The 25,710-nt window shown below is 41.2% G+C and overlaps 3 protein-coding genes across 8 annotated transcripts in view; 1 reads left to right on the top strand and 2 right to left on the bottom strand.

Moving 5' to 3' along the window:
- The window catches only part of ift122 (intraflagellar transport 122 homolog (Chlamydomonas)), a 190,742-nt gene extending 184,700 nt beyond the window's left edge, over positions 1–6,042 (bottom strand). For all 3 annotated transcript variants that reach the window (XM_060931573.1, XM_060931572.1, XM_060931570.1), the window contains exons 1-3: positions 5,892–6,042; positions 1,416–1,482; positions 1,148–1,232 (exon numbers count right to left, since the gene is read on the bottom strand). In XM_060931573.1, coding sequence (XP_060787556.1) covers positions 1,148–1,232; positions 1,416–1,482; positions 5,892–5,950 — 211 coding nt within the window. In that variant the 5' untranslated portion in view covers positions 5,951–6,042. The remainder of the gene's footprint in view (positions 1–1,147; positions 1,233–1,415; positions 1,483–5,891) is intronic.
- Positions 6,043–6,614: 572 nt separating this feature from the next.
- Positions 6,615–25,710, top strand: part of mbd4 (methyl-CpG binding domain protein 4) — a 30,608-nt gene continuing 11,512 nt past the window's right edge. For 2 of the 4 annotated variants that reach the window (XM_060931580.1, XM_060931583.1), the window contains exons 1-3: positions 14,066–14,178; positions 19,769–19,933; positions 24,265–24,788. In XM_060931580.1, coding sequence (XP_060787563.1) covers positions 19,788–19,933; positions 24,265–24,788 — 670 coding nt within the window. In that variant the 5' untranslated portion in view covers positions 14,066–14,178; positions 19,769–19,787. Of the gene's footprint in view, positions 7,008–14,065; positions 14,179–19,614; positions 19,640–19,768; positions 19,934–24,264; positions 24,789–25,710 lie in introns of those variants that run through there. The other 2 variants (XM_060931581.1, XM_060931582.1) reach the window with 2 other exon arrangements.
- Positions 12,746–25,710, bottom strand: part of LOC132892969 (protein disulfide isomerase Creld1) — a 76,146-nt gene continuing 63,181 nt past the window's right edge. The window contains exon 11 of the mRNA XM_060931579.1: positions 12,746–12,819. Coding sequence (XP_060787562.1) covers positions 12,767–12,819 — 53 coding nt within the window. The 3' untranslated portion in view covers positions 12,746–12,766. The remainder of the gene's footprint in view (positions 12,820–25,710) is intronic.

Below are 25,710 nucleotides of genomic sequence, written 5' to 3' on the forward strand. Positions count from 1 at the left end.
TATTAATCGAAATAATCATTTATATCCTTTCATATAAACACTAGTAGGCCCAACTTTTAAGAAATACAAAGGCCTACAGAGCACAAAGAGGGTATTAGAAATAATCTTTTGCTACTTTTTTACTGAATGTACCGATTTAACGGGTTTACCTACACTACTGTTCAAAAGTTTGGGGTCACCCAGACAATTTTGTGCTTTCCATGAAAAGTCACACTTTTATTTACCACCATAAGTTGTAAAATGAATAGAAAATATAGTCAAGACATTTTTCTGGCCATTTTGAGCATTTAATTGACCCCACAAACATGATGCTCCAGAAACTCAATCTGCTCAAAGGAAGGTCAGTTTTATAGCTTCTCTAAAGAGCTCAACTGTTTTCAGCTGTGCTAACATGATTGTACAAGGGTTTTCTAATCATCCATTAGCCTTCTGAGGCAATGAGCAAACACATTGTACCATTAGAACACTGGAGTGATAGTTGCTGGAAATGGGCCTCTATACACCTATGGAGATATTGCACCAAAACCCAGACATTTGCAGCTAGAATAGTCATTTACCACATTAGCAATGTATAGAGTGGATTTCTGATTAGTTTAAAGTGATCTTCATTGAAAAGAACAGTGCTTTTCTTTCAAAAACAAGGACATTTCAAAGTGACCCCAAACTTTTGAACGGTAGTGTAATTAGCATAATTAATATGAAGTAAATGCTAATTTGCATAATTTGTTTTTGCTGATTTTTCAAATTTTGTATTCAGTATACAACCATCTCTGTGTCTGCCAATTTCCATGTAAACATCTTGAAAAAATAGAAAAGTTATTAAGAAAAAACATTTGATCTCATTCGTTAATGAGGCCCATTTTGGGCCACGTGATCCGAACACAGAATATTACGGCCGTATTGTAAAAATTAAGCCGTTTTTTCAATCTTTCATTTGTAATCTCTCAAGAACGGATAAACATAGTTTAATCCTGTTAAAAGTATGTTGTTCTGAATTCAACAAGAGCCGTTTCAAGCAGTTTGGATTGGATTAGAATTTTCACCTGATATGGCTACTTATCTCAGGTTTGCGTATCTTCATTTCACGATGCACAATTTAAAAGCTTCAGGGTGAATCAGAAACAAAATCCACAAACAAAATGCGCACCATCTTTAGCATAGGCCACACAGTACACCGTGTCTTTATGTCCTTTCAGTGGCTGGATAAGGGTTCCATCGGCCGTGTCGTAAACCTGGAAAGAAAAATTGAAACGAATGTCAAGGAATACGAGGAAATGTTGCTTTTAATTGTTAAAAAAAACTAATAAATCTAACAAATGAGTAAACACACAGAACCAAAACTCATATTGCGAAATATGGGAACAAGAACATTTGTTATAAAGTTATAAATTAGGTTTACCAAGAAAATCACCTACCAGAACTCTGTTTCCAGCTGCTACTATGAGCTGAGTGCCGTCAGGTTTGAAAGCCAAATCATAAATGCTGGGAAGGTGATAATGATCACAAACACAATAAACACATTAATTATAACTCACTGCTGTTACACCTATAGAGATCTTGCATGTGACGTCACAGCCGATCCAGATTGTAACAGACGCCATCTTGTCAGTCAAACGCCATATTTCCGCCTTCTACTTCTACCTTTTCTTCTGGAAAACCCTACTATATACAATTCTACTACAACGGCTGCGGCTACAAGCTCTCCCTACCTGTGCACGTTTATGTTTTTTGTGTGTATTTCTGCGTGTTGTTCGTCTGTACCGGACTTCAATATCCACTACAACCGTATGGACTTACTGGACATTGGTTTCCAGCAGAAAATGACGGTTTGTAGCGATTTCCATCGCATGCACAACATTCCGGACGAGATAGCGAGACCAGCGGGGTCTCCGTAGATTGTTATCGGAAGCAAAGCGAAGGAGGCGGCGCCGGGAGCGGAAGCAAAAGCGAGGCTGCAGAGCCGGCCTGTTGACTAATGGCCCTTTTCCACTACCCTTTTTCAGCTCACTTCAGCTCGCTTCAGCTCACTTCAGCCCGACACGGCTCGCGTTTCGACTACCAAAAACCAGCACGACTCAGCTCGCTTCAGCCCTGCTTAGCCCCTAAAACTCGCACCGTTTTGGGGTAGGGCTGAAGCGAGCCAAACCGTGCTGACTGAGGCTGGGGGCGTGAGCAGACACTCCCCTGTGCACTGATTGGTGAGGAGGAGTGTCCTCACATGCCCACACACGCCCCGCGAGCGCGCTGGGATCTGTAAACACCGCAAACCCGGAAGAAGAAGAATTACGAATTACGAGAATTTCTGAAGCCTTATGCGCCTCGCCTCATCTATACGCTCTTGCCAGTATCTGTTGGCGTTGTCAAGCCACAGCACCAAGACCAGCAACACTAACGACTCCATGTCCTCCATGTTTATTGTTTACTATTCGGGTCGTGAGACTACTGCTTAAAAGCTCACTGAATCAGTGACATACAGAGCATCGTGGACGAGTTCGCGGAGCGCAAGGCTCGTCGTATGCCCTTCAAATAATGCGCGCAGTAGGATATTGATGTTTTATTATGAGCCATGTACAGTATGTCGCCGAATGTTTTTTTGTTTCTGAGTTACATGCTCGTTTGAAGGACTTAATGTACAAAATAACATAGTTGCACCCCGTAGTGTTGAAATTGGTAAACACAGTGCATTCAGTGAGGTTTGCACCGCCCTCCTTTTATTTCTGACTCTTCCTGTCACTGCTGCAACCTCTGAGCGCTCATTCGTATGCCCTTCAAATAATGTGCGCAGTATAGGCTATTGATGTTTTATTATGAGCCATGTACAGTATCCTAATGTTTTTTGTTTCTGAGTTACATGTTCGTTTGAAGGACTTGATGTACTAAATAACATAGTTGCACCCGGTAGTGTTGAAATTGGTAAACACCGCAGTTGCGGACATTTTGTAGCCTAAAATGATGTTATGATAAGCTTTAATAAAGGGTCCGGTCATTTGCCCCGCCCCCGGCCTGGCTCTGACTTGTTCCGCCACTGTCACTGATGTCACTGTTTGCGCTGCTTAACGACATCACATGACGTCCACCCACTTTCGCTAACTCCACCCAATGTGTCCACCCACTTCCAGCCAGCACGGTTCAGCGCGGTTGTAGTCGAAATGCAACTCCAACAGCCCCGCTCAGCCCGACTCAGCTCGACTCGGCACGGCACGGCTCAGCCGCGTTTGTAGTGGAAAAGCGGCATAAGCTCAGAAAACAGCCACTCAAATCTCCACTGCCAAGCCTCTATCTCTCCAACGCCAAATCCATGGTAAACAAGACGGACGATTTGGAATTACAGCTGGAATTACCTTATTCTATTCTATAATCGGCTGGTCAGTGCTATACTAGATACTACTGATATATCTAGTGTCAGTACTAGTAATACTTAAGTGACTTACCCGTCCAATGAGGATTGTTATTTTCTTGTTTACAAGATGCCACATCTGAGTTGCTGACAAATCCTGAATTTCTGTAAAGATAACTGTGCAGAGATTTATAAGCACGCAGTGCTTCACCACTGAACAGCGAGGGAAAGTTAATGAGGTAATTATACACGTCTGGGTATTCCGCTGGCAGTTCAAAATCCACTGACACGGTCGTGAAAACTCCGTCCGGTAAGCCATAAGGGTCACTAATCTGTAGATCGTTTATTTTAGACATATATCTAGTTATCTGTTCATTAGAAAAATGAGTCGTGTAGTCTGTCAGTTGAAATTTATCCATTTTGTACACGAGTGCAGCAGTATTCAGCTGTGTTTTTTACCAACAAGATGGCGGCTGTGTACTTTCCGGTCGCGTGACTGCAAGATCTCTATAACACAACCCTTAGATAATGACAGACACATATGTATCTATGGTGATATAAACACTGTATAACTGGCAGGGGCAGTGACAATCACCTGGATCCCTTCTTGTACGCATCAGACCAGTGATTACAACGTAACTCGGGTACAAACTTCAGTACCGCCAATTTTCTCAGGGCACAGAAATGATCCGTTTCAGCTCTAGCCAAGTTCGCTGATCTATTTCAGGGTTCTTCAGAAAATCTGAAGTAGCCAGCTAAAAAAATTATTTGCAGTGGCGAAGCTAATGCTAGGAGGATCTGGGGGCATGGCACCCCGCCCTGAAAATTTTGAAATTTACATGCCTTCTGGTGCACTCTCAGCTACTACAGTGTCTTGCAAAAGTATTCATCCCCCTTGGTGTTTGTCCTGTTTTGTCGCATTACAAGCTGGAATTAAAATGGATTTTTGGAGGGTGAGCACCACTTGATTTACACAACATGCCTACAGCTTTAAAGGTGCACATTGTCCACCATTATCGACACACTGTGGAATTAAGGGACATTTACAACTGTTATGGATCGATCTTTGTGTAACATTGTTGAAATAGATGAAGTACTCATCTCATCTCATCATCTCTAGCTGCTTTATCCTGTTCTACAGGGTCGCAGGCAAGCTGGAGACTATCCCAGCTGACTACGGGCAAAAGGCGGGGTACACCCTGGACAAGTCGCCAGGTCATCACAGGGCTATGGATAACGGTAATGGATAACGGTAATGGTGAAAATGATAAGTTGGCCTTATAAGTGCCAACAGATATTCAAGGTATAAGTAGATGAAATGAACATAAAAGGGGTCTTATTTTCAACTAAAGTGTACTGCAGATGTAGGGAGTTGAAACATTTTCTGAATGAGCTAGTTGGCCCCTTTAAATAAACGGGTATCTATTCATACAGTGAGATCGCCAAAGTTTAATAAACTGAAAATGCAATAACTGTCATTTTGAAGTAGATGATGTATAGGACATGTGTCGCTTGTGTCTTGTGACTTATTGTAAAAATGATATAAAGGGTTCAAAATCGCATAGTTACAAATATAATAGTAACTTCATATGATAATATTAACCACTGGTTATTTCAGAGAGGAAAAAAATGGGGACACTATTGCTTCCATTCGGGACAATACAACACAGAATTCGGGACCACTGGGGGACACAAAGAAAAAAAAAGTTAATTTCGAGCCCTGACCGTAGGTGTGAATGTGAGTGTGAATGGTTGTCTGTGTCTATGTGTCAGCCCTGTGATGACCTGGCGACTTGTCCAGGGTGTACCCCGCCTTTCGCCTGTAGTCAGCTGGGATAGGCTCCAGCTTGCCTGCGACCCTGTAGAACAGGATAAAGCGGCTACAGATAATGAGATGAGATGAGATAATATAGATGTGATATATAGTGGCCTGTGGTTGAATTCCAAAATATTGCCACTGATTAAACAATATCTCAATATATTTGGTTGAAGCATTGATTTTTGTCATCTACATTGCTTCATATGGCTTCTAATACCAAAAAAAAAAAAGCAGAATTGAGAAGAAAAAAAACAGCCTCTAGGCTGCCCCAGCTGTTCATTGGGCTCGCTTCGCTCACTAGGTTTGGCCCCCCATTGTAGAAATGGGCCCCTGTTTTTTCCCAGGAGGGGCCCTGTGGGCCCCTTGACCTGCAAAACAATCTGAGTCTCTGTTATTTTAAACACCACCAACAACGGTCCACAGTAACAGCTCCTGTTACACAGGTTCATTTTGAAGCTATGCTGGCTCGCTTTGCTTTTTTTTTCTTTTCCAGGATTATACTTGTGAATAACTGTTATCATATATATTTTTAAAAATTGCGAAGCACACGCGAGCTCCGAATCGAGTTATTTTTCACCACTAACATCGAGGAAAATGTTGGCTAAATTGTGTTAGCCAGCTAGCTAAAACTGGACTAGTTTCCATAGTAACCGCCGCCGTTGTTGTCGTTGCACATCCATTGCGCGGAGCTTCATCCGGACCACAACATGGAGCAAATCACAGTGAAAATCTCACCATTGTTCAACTTTGTCTCGGTCGTGCACTTTGTCTATCCATGTAGGAACCGCTCGCATTGTTGCCTTTAACTCCAATTTATTTTATTTTAAACACCAACAAGTCTTCAGCACGGTCACGACACAGAGCAGAGGATACACTACTAAAGCAAAAGATCCAAAATGGCGACCGACATCAAAATAAGAGTCGTTTCAAGCTAACCGTGCTTTATGATTCACTTTTTACTGAATCGATTCTCGCGTCTTTTTAAAGAGAGATTTGAGAGTTGGTTCGTTTGATTCATGAGTCGGATAATGGCGGATATTTTTAAATCTCTCTAGTTCAATAAGAGCGCACTTGTTTTAATGGGTAGGTTTTAAAAAAAAAGTATTCGACCAATTATTATACATGTAAAAGAGTTGCTTATTAAGGACGATTTGATTACTTGATTCACTAATGCTCTTTTATGAGCATGCAAATACGATTCAGTGTCCTACTAATTCAACTCTAGTTCATTCAGTTACTTTGGTATTAAAATGGACACTATACTAAGCACAGTGATTGATTATAGGAAAATAATCAAGCACAGGGTGGTGTGTGTGTGTGTGTGAGAGAATCAGAGGGGGATATAATGTTCAAGTTCAAAGTGTTTATTGCCAGATGCACAGTAAGGACATGTCCTCTTGCACAGTGAAATTCTTAGTTTGCTGTCCACTATGAATGCCAATTACAAATAAATAAATAAATAGGTGGAAGAAGTCTCATCTCATTATCTGTAGCCGCTTTATCCTGTTCTACAGGGTCGCAGGCAAGCTGGAGCCTATCCCAGCTGACTACGGGCGAAAGGCGGGGTACACCCTGGGCAAGTCACCAGGTCATCACAGGGCTGACACATAGACACAGACAACCATTCACACCTACGGTCAATTTAGAGTCACCAGTTAACCTAACCTGCATGTCTTTGGACTGTGGGGGAAACCGGAGCACCCGGAGGAAACCCACGCGGACACGGGGAGAACATGCAAACTCCACACAGAAAGGCCCTCACCAGCCACGGGGCTCGAACCTGGACCTTCTTGCTGTGAGGCGACAGCGCTAACCACTACACCACCGTGCCGCCCCAGGTGGAAGAAGTAAGTAAGTAAAATTTATTTATAAAGCACATTTAAACACAGCTACTACTGACCAAAGTGCTGTACAGAATAAGAAAAATAATAATAATAAATGAGCATTCAGTAATAATAAATCAAAGGCAAATTTGGAAAATAAACAAATGTGAAAAATAAATGAATGTTAAACCAAACAGAACAGAACCTACAACACGGACACACAAGAACACAATAAATAAGAAGATTAGGGGACTAGGAAAGTGAATAGAGGTGAGTTTTTAATCTAGATTTAAAGGTGGGAATAGAGGGGGCGCATCTAATATCTGAGGGTAACTGGTTCCACAGTCGGGGAGCAGCCACAGCAAAGGCCCCATCACCTTTCTGTTTCAGTCGTGACCGTGGCACATGTACACTATATTGCCAAAAGTATTTACTCACCTGCCTTGACTCATATATGAGCTTAAGTGACATCCCATTCCTAATCCATAGGGTTCAATATGACGTCGGTCCACCCTTTGCAGCTAGAACAGCTTCAACTCTTCTGGGAAGGCTGTCCACAAGGTTTAGGAGTGTGTTTATGGGAATTTTTGACTATTCTTCCAGAAGCACATTTGTGAGGTCACACACTGATGTTGGACGAGAAGGCCTGGCTCTCAGTCTCCGCTCTAATTCATCCCAAAGGTGTTCTATCGGGTTGAGGTCAGGACTCTGTGCAGGCCAGTCAAGTTCATCCACACCAGACTCTGTCATCCATGTCTTTATGGCCCTTGCTTTGTGCACTGGTGCACAGTCATGTTGGAAGAGGAAGGGGCCAGCTCCAAACTGTAAAAACAGTCTGCATGCCTGGATGCTTGATTTTATACACCTGTGGCCATGGAAGTGATTGGAACACCTGATTCCGATAATTTAGATGGGTGAGCAAATACTTTTGGCAATATAGTGTAGTTGTCCTTTGCTAGAGGACCTAAGGGACCTGGTGACTGAATGGGGCTGGAGAAGTTCAGTGATGTAAGCAGGGGCCCGCCTATTTAGAGCCTTAAAAACAATAAGTAAAACTTTAAAATGAATGGGGAGCCAATGCAGGGAAGCCAAGTAATACAAAGTAAAGGCAATATAGTGCAAAAATAAAAGCAAACAACAACCAGGGGTTAAATTGGGATTGGTTATGTGGGGGGGCTCTGCCTCGTACCCGCCCCTGCCCCCGCCGCCCTGCCCCAATATACTTTTTGGAAAATAACCCTCTAATTTGATAACCATATCATATTGCACAGAGATATACACCTTATCTGTGTGTTGTAGGCCTATGTGTGTCTTGTAGTGCCCCCCTACACATTATGGCAGTTTGAATGTAGATTGGTTGGCCAATGTAACAGATTGTACAGGTTGTTGTACATTGGTTTGAAGGAAATGATTAGTGGGGGGTCTGGGGGTCCTCCCCCAGAAGTTTTTTTATTATCATACATGTTATTTGCTGAATTCTGGTGCATTTTAATAAGTTGTTAGCTGACTTTACAGAGGTAGGTTGAGCAATATCATGTTAAATCTTGTCACATGCCTACAGGTGAAAAATGTGAAGGAGAAATGTTCAGTGAGAAAATTTGAAGGCTTGCACAATCTTAAACCAAAACAGTTGATTTATTTTGGAGGATAAATGTTAAATATGCCAAAACTGTCAGTCAAATTGTCAATCAAATATATTCATGCAGTGAATGCAACCAAATACAAACAACACTATAACATTGGAAGCATTTATTATTATTGTTATTATTATGTATTCAATTATTTATTTGGCATGTGGTGCTTTTTGTATTGTCTAGAACATACATAAGATGAGCATATTATAGCAGCAAAATAGAAGCACAATCATTTGAATGCAGCAAAAGTTTTGCTGCATTCAAATGATTGTGCTTCTATTTTGCTGCTATAATATGCTCATCTTATGTATGTTCTAGACAATACAAAAAGCACCACATGCCAAATAAATAATTGAATACATAATAATAACAATAATAATTACACTAATAATACACTAATAATATTAACAATAAATAATAATAAATTAACATTAAATTAAATATTAACAATAAATAATAAAACACTAATAATATTAACAATACAGTGGCTAAGTAAAACATTTCAGAGAACTTGTGAATGAAAATGCATTAATTGGCTATGGTTTAGGTAAACCACACTCCCGTACGGGATTTAGAATAGGAGGGTCCCCAGACCATATGTGATATGGTCTGGTGCTAACCAGGCTACCAGTACAGTACCTTAAATTAACATTTTAACAGATATGTTGTTTGCTGCCCACCTTTTGAAGAAATCTGTAAGCTTCCTCCTCTTTGCTTTCCTCATTTTTAACCTTTAGCTGCTGACCTCTAAAAATCCAAGACAACAAAACAATTTATTAACCTTCTTGTATAAAAGTGAAATTGACTGTATCGACAGTTAATTAAGGCTAGAGCACAAGACGAGTGTTTTGTTTATGTTTGCCAAAGGTAGCTAACTTGAGGCAACGTTAGGCTCAACTTTTGGTCAATCTCAGTAGCTAACTTTAACTGACATCTCCCCCTTCCCCCTGGCTAATTTCTGTCGATAACTGGGGACTATGGAAATTGAACTCGCCAAATGCACAGACAGTTCGTTCAAGCACCTCTGATGGATTAGGATCGTATGCAGGTAAAAGGGGAGACGGTGTACGGAGAAAATTATAAACAAGTCACAACGCTGAAACACAAGCCCAAAAACCCGCAAACCACGACTTCTGATTTTTTTTAAAGCGAGCTCACAAAAAAAGAAACCCCAAAGTTGCTTATAAAAAGTGGAATTGGCAACCCACGCAGTGTTCCAGAAACCAGAATCTCTGATTGCAAGTTCTGTTCTAAATAGCTTTGACAGGTCGTCTTGTTATCAGGAAAACTATGATCTATCTCATAAAAGTCATGGGTTTATTGATTAATAAAACGATATTTAATTATTCAGAACTGAAAATCGTGAAAAGGGTTTGTTGCTTTTGATGTGTGTGTGATCATATGCCATCCGCTCCGAGCTTATGTGCCGGGGCTCAGCCCCGGACAGCCCCGGCCCAATTTAACCCCTGACAACAACCACCCAGTATAGTACCAAATAAAGGTAAATGTAGTGCAAAAATAGGTAGTGTAATACAAAAATAAGGCAATGATCAGACGTAGCAGCAGAAGGGCAGTAATGTTTGTTTGTTTGTTTAAGTATTATTGTACGGGCTGTTTTACAATCAGGGTACAAAGTTTGTGTCACAGGGGTCCAAAATTCAAATTGATTCAAACTGGTTCTTGTACCAGTTTTTAAAGTGAAGGACAAGTTAAAGAACAGATTTCAGGTAATTTTTTGACATATGTGTCTGGTAGTTTTGTGTAATCTGAGAAACAAATGAAGTGATTCTCGGAGAGGACTTTTTTTTTTGACAATTCAGAATCCACTACTTCCATAGTGCTTTTAAATATAAGGCTGTAAGCTTTGTGTTAGTTGTCTCTAATATTTATGTCCCAATATCTTGACCACATTTTAGGATGAAAATAATCATTTTAGATATGTTATTTTATATTGAAAAATTAGCTGTCTCGGAGAGGACATTTTTTTGACACAATTACATACTAATTTGATCAAAATAGTCTGAAAACTTACTGGCATTCAACATTAAAACTTAACTATGTTTCCAATTATATGGAACCAAATATGTGTTTTATGGTATAAAGAATGATGTAAGTGCATCCCTTTTGGAGCTACCTGTGGTCAAAAAAGCACTTTTTCTAAATGACACGAGTAATTTTGCTAAATATGACATATATTGCCATACAGTCACCAAAAATAACGTTATCACCAAATTTATTTTGCATGGTAAATAGAGCTATCACAGGGCTACAATAAACAACCAAGTTTATTTAGTCAAGCCTTCTGATATTGAAGATAATAAGTGTTAAATGTGATTTTTAGCTTGCGTACCCTGATTGTAAAACAACCCGTATGGAAAAACACACAACGCAATGAATATTTGTTTTTGTGTTTTGTTTTTTTTAATCACAAAGTGCTAATTTAAGTACTTCATGAACTAGGGAAAGTTCTTTTTTTCCCTATAATTGGAAAGCGACCTTGGGTTTTGAGAAAGGCGCTATATAAATTGAACTTTAATAATAATAATGTTGTTGTTTGTTTGTATTTGCTTTAAATGAGGAATTTGGTGTTTATGCATGGCATTTGGTCATTTGAATATGTTTGTGTCAGCAGGAAACTGAAGTGCAGTGTGATTCAATGATGTGATTCAGTGGCGTGTCGTTCACAAAGCGAGTCGACTCTCTGTGTTCATCCGAAAGAGCCGAATCTCACTTATTAAACGACACTTCGGTAATTTGGTCTCATCTCATTATCTCTAGCCGCTTTATCCTGTTCTACAGGGTCGCAGGCAAGCTGGAGCCTATCCCAGCTGACTATGGGTGAAAGGCGGGGTACACCCTGGACAAGTCGCCAGGTCATCACAGGGCTGACACATAGACACAGACAACCATTCACACTCACATTCACACCTACGGTCAATTTAGAGTCACCAGTTAACCTAACCTGCATGTCTTTGGACTGTGGGGGAAACCGGAGCACCCGGAGGAAACCCACGCGGACACGGGGAGAACATGCAAACTCCACACAGAAAGGCCCTCGCCAGCCCCGGGGCTCAAACCCAGACCTTCTTGCTGTGAGGCGACAGCGCTATCCACTACACCACCGTGCCGCCACAACCGGAAAGATGCCAAACATAAAACAACACACACAAACCTACAGGCAAGTCCTTTACATTTAAAATACATACAAATAGCTCCGCGGCATGAAAACAAAACGTCAGTGCCAGTCTAAGGTACTTGGCTCGGTGGCCAAAATCATAATTTAAAAAAATCAACAGACCCCGCGGCTGCACCAGTAATAGCCTTCCTGACTCGCACCGAGTCAACGCTAACCACTTAATCCGCGATCCCAGTTTAGGCGTGTAGGGGACTAAACACTCTGAAGTGATGAATTTTCACTCCCGCTGCATGGGGGGTAACGTCAACGACACATATTCTTACGCTATTTGCGCACAAAGCGGACCATATATGAACACATACACCAACATAAACAGAGATAAACTTAGCCTACAAAGAAAGAAAATGGATTCACAATATTGTGATTGAATTCGTTTAATTCGGTGGGGGAAAGACTACTCCCGTAAACTGACTGTATATTACAGGATATTGCAGAGACAGTGCACTTGTAAGTGTATACATGTAAAACCCCCGCCCGCACGACCCCTCCCCTTGTCCTTATCACAGGTCTGTGTGTGCGCGGCTGCGTCAGCATTTCACACATACACCCACAATAACAATTAAGAAAACAATTAAGTGATCCGAGTCTCCGTTGAGGGGGCGACGCCCCCTTTCGCCCCCCCACGGCGCCGGGCCTGATTTAGAGTCACCAGTTAACCTAACCTGCATGTCTTTGGACTGTGGGGGAAACCGGAGCACCCGGAGGAAACCCACGCAGACACGGGGAGAACATGCAAACTCCACACAGAAAGGCCCTCGCCAGCCACGGGGCTCGAACCCGGACCTTCTTGCTGTGAGGCGACAGCGCTAACCACTTGTAACGTTCCCTATGTGTGGGTGAAGCACAGAGGACGGCAGGACAGAGATCAGGGGTAAATAGCGGCTTTATTGCCAAACTTTTCAGTCTAACAATCTGTATACTGTAATACACACAGAGACACACGCACTAGCGTCTTGTTCAGGGATGCTCCCCTCCGCTCTCACTCTCCCTCCTTATATAGGGCGCGGTCACTGGGAAGACACACACAAACACAGGTTAATTGCCGTCAGATGTAGTGATTCTGCCACTTACCTTCCCCAACTCCACCCTCCTGTCACAGACCGGCGCTTGACCACGCCCCCGCTGCCACACCACTACACCACCGTGCCGCCCAAATAACTGTATGTTTAGTCTATAATTTGGAAATTGGAACAGTCTTGACAACCCAACTTCAATATTTCTTAAACATTCCAATCCAAAGAAAACAAACAGTCTTATGAATTTGGACCAGCAATTCAAGCATCTTCCATAATCCCATTTCAGTTTTACCTTTCAGCATCAATCTAACATAACTTGGTTTAAAATTTGGTCTCCCAGTGAAGCTGGTTTGGCATTGACTAGGAGACCAAATCTGGCCACTGGGAGACCAGTAACTATGCACCTATTGCACCCCCCCTTTTTTTGTTCTTGTTGTTGTTTGTTTGTTTGGTGTATACGCGTTTTATCTGTTTTTTTGTACTATGAGAGCTTAGTGAGGGTGGCACGGTGGTGTAGTGGTTAGCGCTGTCGCCTCACAGCAAGAAGGTCCGGGTTCGAGTCCTGTGGCCGGCGAGGGCCTTTCTGTGTGGAGTTTGCATGTTCTCCCCATGTCCGCGTGGGTTTCCTCCGGGTGCTCCGGTTTCCCCACAGTCCAAAGACATGCAGGTTAGGTTAACTGGTGACTCTAAATTGACCGTAGGTGTGAATGTGAGTGTGAATGGTTGTCTGTGTCTGTGTGTCAGCCCTGTGATGACCTGGCGACTTGTCCAGGGTGTACCCCGCCTTTCGCCCGTAGTCAGCTGGGATAGGCTCCAGCTTGCCTGCGACCCTGTAGAACAGGATAAAGCAGCTAGAGATAATGAGATGAGATGAGAATGAGAGCTAAGTGAAACCGGAGTCAAATTCCTCGTGTGTCTCCACATACCTGGCAATAAAGTGTTTCTGATTTATGGTGACAGACACATTTAATGTTGTATTAAAAGCAAAATGTGTATTTTCTTCACTTGTCCAGACAGATAAAAGGCTGAAACACGGGGACCATGTGATTTCCCATGTTTTGTTTTGTTACCGTTTTTATTCGTAACAAGCCTGCAAACTTTTTCTGTCGTTTCGAACCTGAAGGAGTCGACTCTTGTTGGTGAGCTGAGCTAATTGACCTGACTCATTGAAGAGAGGCGAAATTCCGATCTCTCCAGTAGATGGCAGTATTAGCTATCTTAATGAAAGCAGACGCGACGAGAAGAAGAGCTAGAGCTGTCCTATGCCAATGTGGGGAAAACCAAACCAAACCCGGATACATTCTCTAATAAAAGCTTCCTGGGTTTAGTTTAGACTCTCTGGACTCATGTCAAGTAAGTTTACTAGCTTTACAAAGCAAAGTTTATAAAGTGTCAGATCTATAACTCTGGATCATGACGTCTACAAAAATTCCATAAATGTAGATAGTAAAGAAATGACGTTATTCTTAGAGAACACTATTTCTGCATTGGCGAAATCTAATGTGTTCTCTAAGAATGACGTCATTTCCTTTACTATTTACATTTATGGAATTTTTGTAGACGTCATGATCCAGAGTGCCTTACAGAAGTGCATTGTTGTTGTTGTTTTCATTAATAAATACAACCCCGATTCCACAAAAGTTGGGACAAAGTACAAATTGTAAATAAAAACGGAATGCAATGATGTGGAAGTTTCAAAATTCCATATTTTATTCAGAATAGAACATAGATGACACATCAAATGTTTAAACTGAGAAAATGTATCATTTAAAGAGAAAAATTAGGTGATTTTTAAATTTCATGACAACACCACATCTCAAAAAAGTTGGGACAAAGCCATGTTTCCCACTGTGAGACATCCCCTTTTCTCTTTACAACAGTCTGTAAACGTCTGGGGACTGAGGAGACAAGTTGCTCAAGTTTAGGGAAAGGAATGTTAACCCATTCTTGTCTAATGTAGGATTCTAGTTGCTCAACTGTCTTAGGTCTTTTTTATCGTATCTTCCGTTTTATGATGCGCCAAATGTTTTCTATGGGTGAAAGATCTGGACTGCAGGCTGGCCAGTTCAGTACCCGGACCCTTCTTCTACGCAGCCATGATGCTGTAATTGATGCAGTATGTGGTTTGGCATTGTCATGTTGGAAAATGCAAGGTCTTCCCTGAAAGAGACGTCGTCTGGATGGGAGCATATGTTGCTCTAGAACCTGGATATACCTTTCAGCATTGATGGTGTCTTTCCAGATGTGTAAGCTGCCCATGCCACACGCACTAATGCAACCCCATACCATCAGAGATGCAGGTTTCTGAACTGAGCGCTGATAACAACTTGGGTCGTCCTTCTCCTCTTTAGTCCGAATGACACAGCGTCCCTGATTTCCATAAAGAACTTCAAATTTTGATTCGTCTGACCACAGAACAGTTTTCCACTTTGCCACAGTCCATTTTAAATGAGCCTTGGCCCAGAGAAGACATCTGCGCTTCTGGATCATGTTTAGACACGGCTTCTTCTTTGAACTATAGAGTTTTAGCTGGCAACGGCGGATGACACGGTGAATTGTGTTCACAGATAATGTTCTCTGGAAATATTCCTGAGCCCATTTTGTGATTTCCAATACAGAAGCATGCCGTCTAAGGGCCCGAAGATCGCGGGCACCCAGTATGGTTTTCCGGCCTTGACCCTTACGCACAGAGATTCTTCCAGATTCTCTGAATCTTTTGATGATATTATGCACTGTAAATGATATGTTCAAACTCTTTGCAATTTTACACTGTCGAACTCCTTTCTGATATTGCTCCACTATTTGTCGGCGCAGAATTAGGGGGATTGGTGATCCTCTTCCCATCTTTACTTCTGAGAGCCGCTGCCACTCCAAGATGCTCTTTTTATACCCAGTCATGTTAATGATCTATTGCCAATTGACCTAATGAGTTGCAGTTTGGTCCTCCAGCTGTTCCTTTTTTGTACCTTTAACTTTTCCAGCCTCTTATTGCCCCTGTCCCAACTTTTTTGAGATGTGTTGCTGTCATGAAATTTCAAATGAGCCAATATTTGGCATGAAATTTCAAAATGTCTCACTTTCGACATTTGATATGTTGTCTGTTCTATTGTGAATACAATATCAGTTTTTGAGATTAGTAAATTATTGCATTCCGTTTTTATTTACAATTTGCACTTTGTCCCAACTTTTTTGGAATCGGGGTTGTACATCCTGGTACTTGTTAACTACGTCAGAGATTTAGAGCACTATCAGTCTAAAAAAAAAAAAAAAAACTTTGTTGAGGAAGTATTATTGTATGAAAAAAAAACACAACGCAATGAATTATTTTATTTATTTATTTTTTAAATAAAGTGCTAATTTAAGTACTTCATGAACTAGGGAAAGTTCATTAAAACCACCAGGTGCCAGAACAAAGCAGAGTCTTGATGCATGCCTTCCCTGGATCAGAGGGAATGTAGGATGTGATAAGGTGACTGATGGTCCAGTTTGGGCTTTCTCAAGCATCAGTGTTGTAAATCTGATCTAGGCAGCTATAGGAAGCCAGTTGAGAGAGAGAGCAAAGCAATGGCGTGGTGGACGTTTGAAAACAGATTGATCCGGAATGCAGCTGGATGTAGTTGAAGTCGGTACGTGTGGCTAGAAATCCTTCAGATATTGTAAAGGAGAAAGAACTTGGTGTGATCATGTCAGTTTAGCCATATGAGAGGAGCAGGACAGTTGATTGTCCATAGTTCCTCCAAGGTTACATGCAGTGACTGAACATGAAATCTGAGAGTTGTCCAGGGAGATCACAAGATTCTCACTGATGTAGGAATGGATCACCTGGTATGAGTAGCAGTTCAGTTTTGCTGGCATGAACTTTCATCTGATGAGCTCCCGTCCATGATGATACAGTTGTGGTCAGAAGTTTAAACACAGTGGCATGAATGTCATCTTGGATATGAATGTCATGGCAATATTTAGGTTTTCATTAATTTCTTTGAACTGTTCTTTTTCTGTGGCAGAATGTACAGCATACTGTACATCTTTAATTAAAAAAGAAAACACTAGAATTTGGTGCACAAGTTTTAATTTTCCTTGGGTTTTCTGAAACCAACACAGGGTCAAAAAATTTACATCTGCTCACTTAGATTATTAATTCAGAGGCGCTGAAACTTCCAAAATGTCTCTTATCTTGCCAAGGCCGAGGTCTCTTAACTTTCTGTTAGTGATCATGATTGACTACAGCTGGTAGCTTCTCTGTGCCTTCAGAAAAAGGGTTTGTTTACAGCACTCATTGGATTGACCAACACACAGTAAAATGGGCAAGTCCAAGGAGCTCAGTGCAGATCTGAGAAAGAGGATCGCAGATATACACAACTCCGGAATGTCTCTTGGAGCCATTTCTAAACAACTGCAAATTCCAAGATCAGTTCAAACAATTGTATCCAAGTTATTGTGAGGTGTCGTCACTTTGCCAAGCCACTTTGCTTCAAGAAAACCCAAACTGTCACCCTCAGCTGAAAGGAAATTTGTTTGGATGGTCAGGAACAACCTGGGAACCACCATGGCACAGCCCTGCCATGAACTGGAAGCTGATGGATCACTGTCTACAGTTTAGTGAGTTTCACATCACCATGGACTAAGAGGCTGCTATCCAAGAAATAACCCCCTGCTCCAAAATTGACACCTTCAAGCTTAACTAAAGTTTGATGCTGACCACACGGACAAAGAAAAAGCCTTCTGGAGGAAAGCTGTATGGTCAGATGAGACAAAGATTGAGTTGTTTGGCCACAATAACCACCATGTACAGAGGGACACTGTACCAGCTGGTGGTGGTGGTAGGATCATCATGCTCTGGGGCTGGTTTGCTGCCAGTGGAACTGGTTCATTGCACAAAGTGGATGGAATAATGAAGGAGGACTACCTCAGAATTCTTCAGCATAAACCATCAGAAACATGAACATGACTTGGGAGTTACAGCAAGACAATGAACTCAAACACGCATCAGAACTGGTTGTGGAGAATAAAGCGGACTAAGATTAAGCTTAAAACAAGTCCTGACTTCAACCCTATTGAAAATATATGGACTGTGCTTATAAGTCGAGTCCATACCAAGAAAAAAATAATTGAACTCTACCAATTCTACCATGAAGAGTCATGAAATATCCAACCAGAATTCTGCCAGAAGCTTGTTCATGGTAAACAAAAATATTAGGTGTGCTGTATGTACATTTTTGACCATATCCAAGATGACATTCATGTCACTGTATGTAAACGTCTGACCACAACTGTATGTCTGAGATCCAAGCAGAAACATGAGTGTCTGAGGGAGGAAAGGAGAGGATAAGTTGAGCCATGCTCCAAAATCTAGTGGAAAGACTTCCCAGAAGAATGGAGATTACGGTACGTCAGCAAAGACAGATGAGGCGTTCAGAAAGCCCGCCCATACGATGTGTTGGTCAAAACATTTAGCCATATAGTGTATGTAATTCTATAGAATTTAGTTACTATTATAATCAGTGTTTATATAAACAGGTCATCAGAGTTAAATAATGGATTGTCAATAAAATATAGTGGTATTGAAGTTATTGCTGTACCACTCCTCATTTTCTAGAACTAGAAAAGAAAGAGATCAGGCCAGAATGAAAAGATACTTTACATAAGACTATCAGGTCTAACTTTGTTGAACTGACCATTTAATGATTCCATCCCATGACTGTGTCAAACTCAATCATGTGTGAATGATGGAGTCTGACCTCTTAATGGTCCGATTAAGGGGACTAAGGTCTAATTAAGACAATAACCCTGTTATCATCAAGACAGTCATTTTTGTGTGTGTGTGTGTGTACTAGTTGGGCGGCACGGTGGTGCAGTGGTTAGCAGTGTCACCTCACAGCAAGAAGGTTCTGGGTTCGAGCCCAGTGGCCGACTGTGCAATGAGGCCTCATGTCTGATCCGGTTTCTGTCGGTGACCCTCTGCTACACCTGAGGAAGCCCACTTCGCATTTTCTCTGTAGAAATGCAGTCTCGTTCCAGCTTGTGCTTTCTTTTTAGCACCATTGTGGCATTTATATGCTACGCAAAAAGGCATACTTATTTAAAAACTGATAAATACTTGCAAAACTACAATGTAAACAGAGAATATAAAACGGCCGAGTTGCTCCAAGCAACCGCTACCTGACATCATCGCATACGTCATCACTGCAGGAAGCCCATCTGACTTTTTTTTTTTTTTAATAAAATTCATTTTTCCTTGAACGCTATTCGGTCTCTGAAAATGAAAGTTTGATTTTTGAAATCTGCGACTACTTTTACTGAAAATAAAAGTTTGAGGAGAAATCCACTGGAGGATCCCGTTGACATTTATGGAAGGAGTATCGGTTGTAAACGCTCTCGGTCTCGTTTACGCTTTCCAGTTCTGGTAACGGAATGACTGTTTATTGCAGTATATTAGCAAATCTGTGGTATAAACAGAATAACACACTGTGGTGTTGTACCAAAAAAAAAAAACCCTTCCGGTGGTTAGCGGCACTCCGCTAGCATGTCGTGTCACATCCCACCCCACCACCTCAGCATGTATGTATTATTTTTGTATAACAGCACAGTGTGGATTGTGTTAACTACTCCTTCAATAACATCAGCTCTGATGATTGTGTTCTTGGAGTAACAACTAATTCACCGGGTAGACCAGTCATTATAATTTAAGGCTAATAAATAAACCTGTTGCTATTTAAAATGTTTTGGTGCAAGCTGTGTTTTTTTTGGTTTTGTTTTCAAAAAAGAAGAAATGGAGGCTGCTGAGAGAATGACTGACTGATTTTCCCTGCTATATGTATGTGATAACTGGTCTCCTGGACATTCCACAACATTTACATGCAACTATAAATGGTGAAAGTACAGTACAACATGTCATTAATGTATAAGTAACAAATTGTAAATGTTTTTATTATTTATTTCCTAGCTTCATATGCTTAGGAATAATGATGGTTCCTGATAAATGTCCCGACCAAACAATGGCTGCCAGTACGGAGCAGATGGACACATCGCTCCCTCCTGGATGGACAAGAGAGACAAGACAACGAAAGAAGGGCAAGACAGCAGGCAAAATGGACACTTACATCATCAGGTAACATACAGGCAGATTCTAGCCCAGTTCAAATACAATCTCCGATACTATCTATAGTGCAACGAAAAATCTATAATACAACCTATATCCAATTTTCAATACAACAACTAACTGCTTTTTGTTCGATGGAAACTCAGTATTTCATATCAAATGTCGAAACTGAGAGATTTTATTGTTTTTTCATGCTCATTTTGAATTTGATATCAGCAACATGTTTCAGAAAAGTTGGGACAGGGGCATGTTTATTACTCTGTTGCATCAATTCTACTTTTAACAACACTCTGTAAACGTTTGGGAACTGAGGAGACCAGTTGCTATAGTTTTGAAAGAGAAATGTTGTTCCATTCTTTCCTGATATACAGTTTTGGTTGCTCAACAGTTCAGGGTCTCCTTTGTCGTATTTTGTGCTTCATAATGCGGCAAATGTTTTAAATGGGAGATAGGTCTGGACTGCAGGCAGGCCAGTTTAGCACCTGGACTCTCTTATGATGGAGCCATGCTTGTTGTAGAATGTGGTTTGGCATTGTCTTGCTGAAATAAGAGGTCATCTGGATGGCAGCATCTTGCTCCAAAACCGTGTGTATATATCAGCATGAACGGTACCTTCCCAGATGTACAAGCTACAAAAAGTCCATGATTTCCAAAAATTATTTCAAAAACTGTCCTGACCACATCAAGGAGAAATGGGAACTAGAGATGAATACCATTATCACAGATGAAGACTGGATCTATTCGTGTAAAGAAGGACACAGAACAAGAAGTAGTCCTACATGGAAATAATTTGAATGGAAAGTTAAGATGCGATATTTTAGGACTCCCTTTCTCACTTCTAAATTCAATAACACATCTAATCAATGTTGGAGGGGCTGTGGCATGATAAGAGACCATACCCACATCTTCTGGGACTGTCCAAAACTATCAGAGTACTGGCAAAATGTAAAAAAAAAAAGGTATAAAAAATGTTTAAACATAAACTGGTTTAAGTGGCAGATCTATTTTATATTGGGACTCACACCACCTAAAGCAGGGGTCACCAAACTACGGCCCGCGGGCCAGATCCGGCCCGCCACCCCCCTTTGACCGGCCCCCCAGCCCCTCTGCCCCCCATCACTTGAACCGGCCCTATGAGGCAATCCCCAAAAGTGATCATGGCCTATTTTTTTAAATTGCTTTTTGGCAAATAATAACATGTCTGCATCTTGTATTTTGTTGATTTTATCAATTAAAATTGATATTTAGTTATAAAATGAACTATTCATATTTTCCGAATTTTCGTCATATGCTCGCGCTCAAGCAGTGACAGGCAGCGCACGCGCAGAGAACTGTCAGTGTTCAGGACAGCAAAATGGCTAGCGGTAAGCGAAAAGCTGACAGAGAGTGCAGAGTTTTTAAAGAACAGTGGACCACCGATTATTTTTTCGTTCAGCGTAAGGACCGTGCAGTTTGTCTTGTATGTAAAGAAAGTGTGCCGGTTTTCAAAGAATATAATCTGCGTCGTCACTATGAAACCCGCCACAAAGAGTATGCTAGTTTGCGAGGGCAAACAAGAGAAGACAGGATTTGGAGGATGAAATGCGGACTGGCTGCACAACAGAATGTATTCCTTCACCAAACCCAGATCAACCAGGCTGCTGTCCGAGCTAGCTATAAGGTAGCTCACCTACTAGCTACCCATGGAAAGCCGTTTACTGATGGGGACTTTGTTAAAGTATGCATGCTTGCTGTGGCCGAGGAGGTGCGTCCCGACAAGAAGGATGCGCTCAATGCGGTGAGTCTCTCCGCACCTACTATGACCAGGCGAACCGACGATTTGGGGGACAACGTGTATGACCAGCTGAATGAGAACGCGTCAGGATTCGAGTTTTTTGCTTTGGCCATGGATGAGAGCAATGACGTGCAGGACACAGCACGACTGCTGTGATCTATTGATCTATTGCTCATATATTATTATAATTTCACTGTTTTTTAAAATGTATTTATTTTATAGGCCTATTTATTTGACCTTTATTAAGTGCTGCATACAATTAGTATTTATATTATTAATAATATCAACAGGCCTACCTACAGTTTATAATTTTCCACTCACCTTTGCCAGTGTCAATCACCTCAACTAGGCAGATGTTTCTTACCTTGACAGCTTTGATGTTATTTTTATTAGAAAATAAATAAATGGAATATCTGTGGTATTTCAAATTAAAACAATGTGTGAAGACTTGATTACTACTTTTGCAAACCACTAGTAAAGATAAACAAATATGTGCCAGGAATCAAGTGTTGATATAGTAGTGTGGATATAGTAGTGGGGATGGCTGTGCCAGGCTAGTAATCTCTACTACACAATGAGGCCTGCTGGTGGTCATATTTGTCTGGGTCATACAATTCTATGTGATATAGCTGACCCGACCCCGGCCCCCGTCACAGTCAGGAACGACAATGTGGCCCCCAGAGAAAAAAGTTTGGTGACCCCTGACATAAAGGATGAAAATAAGGTATTATTATTAAGAGTCCTTCTTTCAATTGCCAGGAAGATAACAGTCTCCTGGTTAAAACCACAGCCCTCCACCATAACACAATGAAAACGAAGAGTAAAAGAGGTGTATAATATGGAATTTATAACTGCAAAATTAACATTAAGAACAGAGTGTTTTTTGACCAAATGGCTCCCGATTTAGGATTTTTTTTCTTTTGACAGAGTTAGATGGTTATGTATGAATATGCAGACATTTATTTGTATATGCTGATGGCTTATAGACTGTATACTGACCTCATTTTGTATATTTCCTGTATGCTAACAAGTTTAATTGGAGGACAATGTGATTCATGTGAGAGTTTCACATTGGACGTAGTAGCATTCAACTTGATCTTGGAGTGATTTGGCCTATACGGACTGTATGTATATATGTAAGTATCTCATCTCATTATCTCTAGCCGCTTTATCCTTCTACAGGGTCGCAGGCAAGCTGGAGCCTATCCCAGCTGACTACGGGCGAAAGGCGGGGTACACCCTGGACAAGTCGCCAGGTCATCACAGGGCTGACACATAGACACAGACAACCATTCACACTCACATTCACACCTACGGTCAATTTAGAGTCACCAGTTAACCTAACCTGCATGTCTTTGGACTGTGGGGGAAACCGGAGCACCCGGAGGAAACCCACGTGGACACGGGGAGAACATGCAAACTCCACACAGAAAGGCCCTCGCCGGCCCCGGGGCTCGAACCCAGGACCTTCTTGCTGTGAGGCGACAGCGCTAACCACTACACCACCGTGCCGCCTATATGTAAGTATGTGTATTACAAAATGCCTAGAAAGACACATTTGTATTTTCATTGATATTTGACTGCAATTGTAAAAACTAAATGCCTACTAGACTGAAATAAAAAAGTTTAAAAAAAAAAAAACTGTCCTGACCAAAGAACAGTTTTCCACTTTGCCTCAGTCCATCGTAAAAGAGCTCGGGCCCAGAGAAGGTGGCAGTGTTTCTGGATATTGTTTATATCTGGTTTTAACTTGCATTTGTGGATGCAGTAATGAACTGTTTTCACAGGCGATGGTTTTCTGAAGTGTTCCTGAGCCCATACAGTGATTTCCACTACAGACACGTGTCTGCTTTTAATGCAGTGTCACCTGAGGGCCTGAAGATCACAGGCATCCAGTGTCAGTTTTCAGCCTTGTCTCTTGCATGCAGAGATTTCTCCAGATTCTCTGAATCTTTTAATCATATTACGTACCATAGATGATGTGATCCCAAGATTCTTTGTAATTTTATATTGAGGAATGTTATTCTTAAATTGTTGCACTGTTTGCCCACGCAGTCTTTCGCAGAGCGGTGAACCCCTCACCATCTTTACTTCTGAGAGACTCCGCCTCTCTGGGATGCTCTTTTTATACCCAATCATGTTACTGACCTGTTGCCAATTAACCAGATTAGTGGGTTTTGTTGTTGTTGGTTTTTTTGTTTTTGATTTTAGCAGTGCACAATTTTTCTGAAATGTGTTGCTGGCATTAAATTCAAAATGAGCATATATTTTTCAAAAAACAATAAGATTTCTCAATTTCAGCATTTGATATGTTGTCTTAGCCCTGTGATGACCTGGCGACTTGTCCAGGGTGTACCCCGCCTTTCGCCCGTAGTCAGCTGGGATAGGCTCCAGCTTGCCTGCAACCCTGTAGAACAGGATAAAGCGGCTAGAGATGATGAGATGTTGTCTTTGTACTATTTTCAATGAAATATAGAGTTTTCATGATTGTTTTTATTTACATTTTACACAGCTTTTTTTTTTTTGGAAAACAGGGTTGTATAAAATACATTTTCTGTCATGACAGTCCGCAGGGTAAACGCTTCAGATCCAAAGCAGTACTCCAGAAGTACCTGCTGTCTGAGGAATGTGTCCATCTAAATCTGGACGCTTTTGACTTCACACCAAAAATCAAAGCACAGTCTGAAAAGCCACAACGAAAAGCCCAAAAAGCAGGAAGAAGAAAAGCAAAACAGACGACAGAAAATCAAACTATAGAAAATCATCCTGGGTTAGGTGTGAGAGAAATGCAGGATGGAGAGATGACGACAGTGGTGGAGGAGAACAATAATATGGAAACCCGGATGCAGGAAATAATGAGTAATGAAGAACAAAAGGACATTGAGAGCGAAGTTGAGGAAGCGTCCAGCAGTGTGAGAGAAAGCGGATTGGCCACTGTTCCTGTCATAAATGTACATGCAGCATCGGAGAACGAAGGAGAAGATAGAGATGAGGAGGACGAAAGAGAAGAAAGCGATGAAGTGAGTGACAGCCAAATAAGTGATGCAACCGGAAGCGGGATCAACTCACCTGTTCGGAACACACAGAATGGTGAGGATCGCCTTAAACTACTGTCCTGTTAGACGAATGAAAATTGTGTTTTGAGGAGTATTTTTATGAAGATAATGTCTAGGTTATTCCAAGGGGGGCACAAACTTTTTCACACCAGGCATTAATCTGTACCATGATAGTTTATATATTGAAGATAGTATCATGATTCATACCCTGTGTCTGAAATTACTCACTATACAGTGAACTATAGTGAGTTCGCCTTTTTTGCAGTGCTGTCCGAATGTATAGTGAGAATTATTACACCCTATATAGTGCACTCAAAGTATCCCATGATGCATCGTGAAAAGTAGTGTACAACCAACCGATGGTCACTAACCAAGCAATATATCCCATCATGCATTGCGGTCGTGCTGAAAGAAAAAAAAAGTGTTGGGGTGAATGGACGGACACATTATAAACAGACATTCAAGTACAATTAAAAATAGGAAGAGAATAGAAAATAAGCTAAATTATTTTTTTCGCGATGTAGCTTCCATCAAATCCTGCACTCTGATTGGCTGGCGAGTGGGTCCGTATCCTACGATACGGACCCCAGTTACGGACCTCTGATGACTCACTTGTTCACGACAACAACAAACATAGTAGCATTTTTTGACAACATTTTTTTAATAAGATTTATTTATAAGATTATCAAAAATCTTATAAATTTTTGCCAGCATTTCTCAGCATAATAGCATTAATTTTACAGCATGGATAGCGATAATGACAGTGTTCACAGCGAAAGCGAGTTTTACTACCCTGAGGAAGAAGAAATAAAAGAAAACATTTCAGGAGAAAGCTAAAAACCTCTAACTGTTGCTAACGCCGAGCAAAAACATGGCTGAATGACTCAATTTTGTATAAATAGGGGACTACATAGGCAGCAAAATGTAGTTTTTTTCCTGCCATGGAAGTGCACTTG

This window comes from Neoarius graeffei, chromosome 10 (genome assembly GCF_027579695.1).
Source record: "Neoarius graeffei isolate fNeoGra1 chromosome 10, fNeoGra1.pri, whole genome shotgun sequence".
NCBI lineage: Eukaryota > Metazoa > Chordata > Actinopteri > Siluriformes > Ariidae > Neoarius > Neoarius graeffei.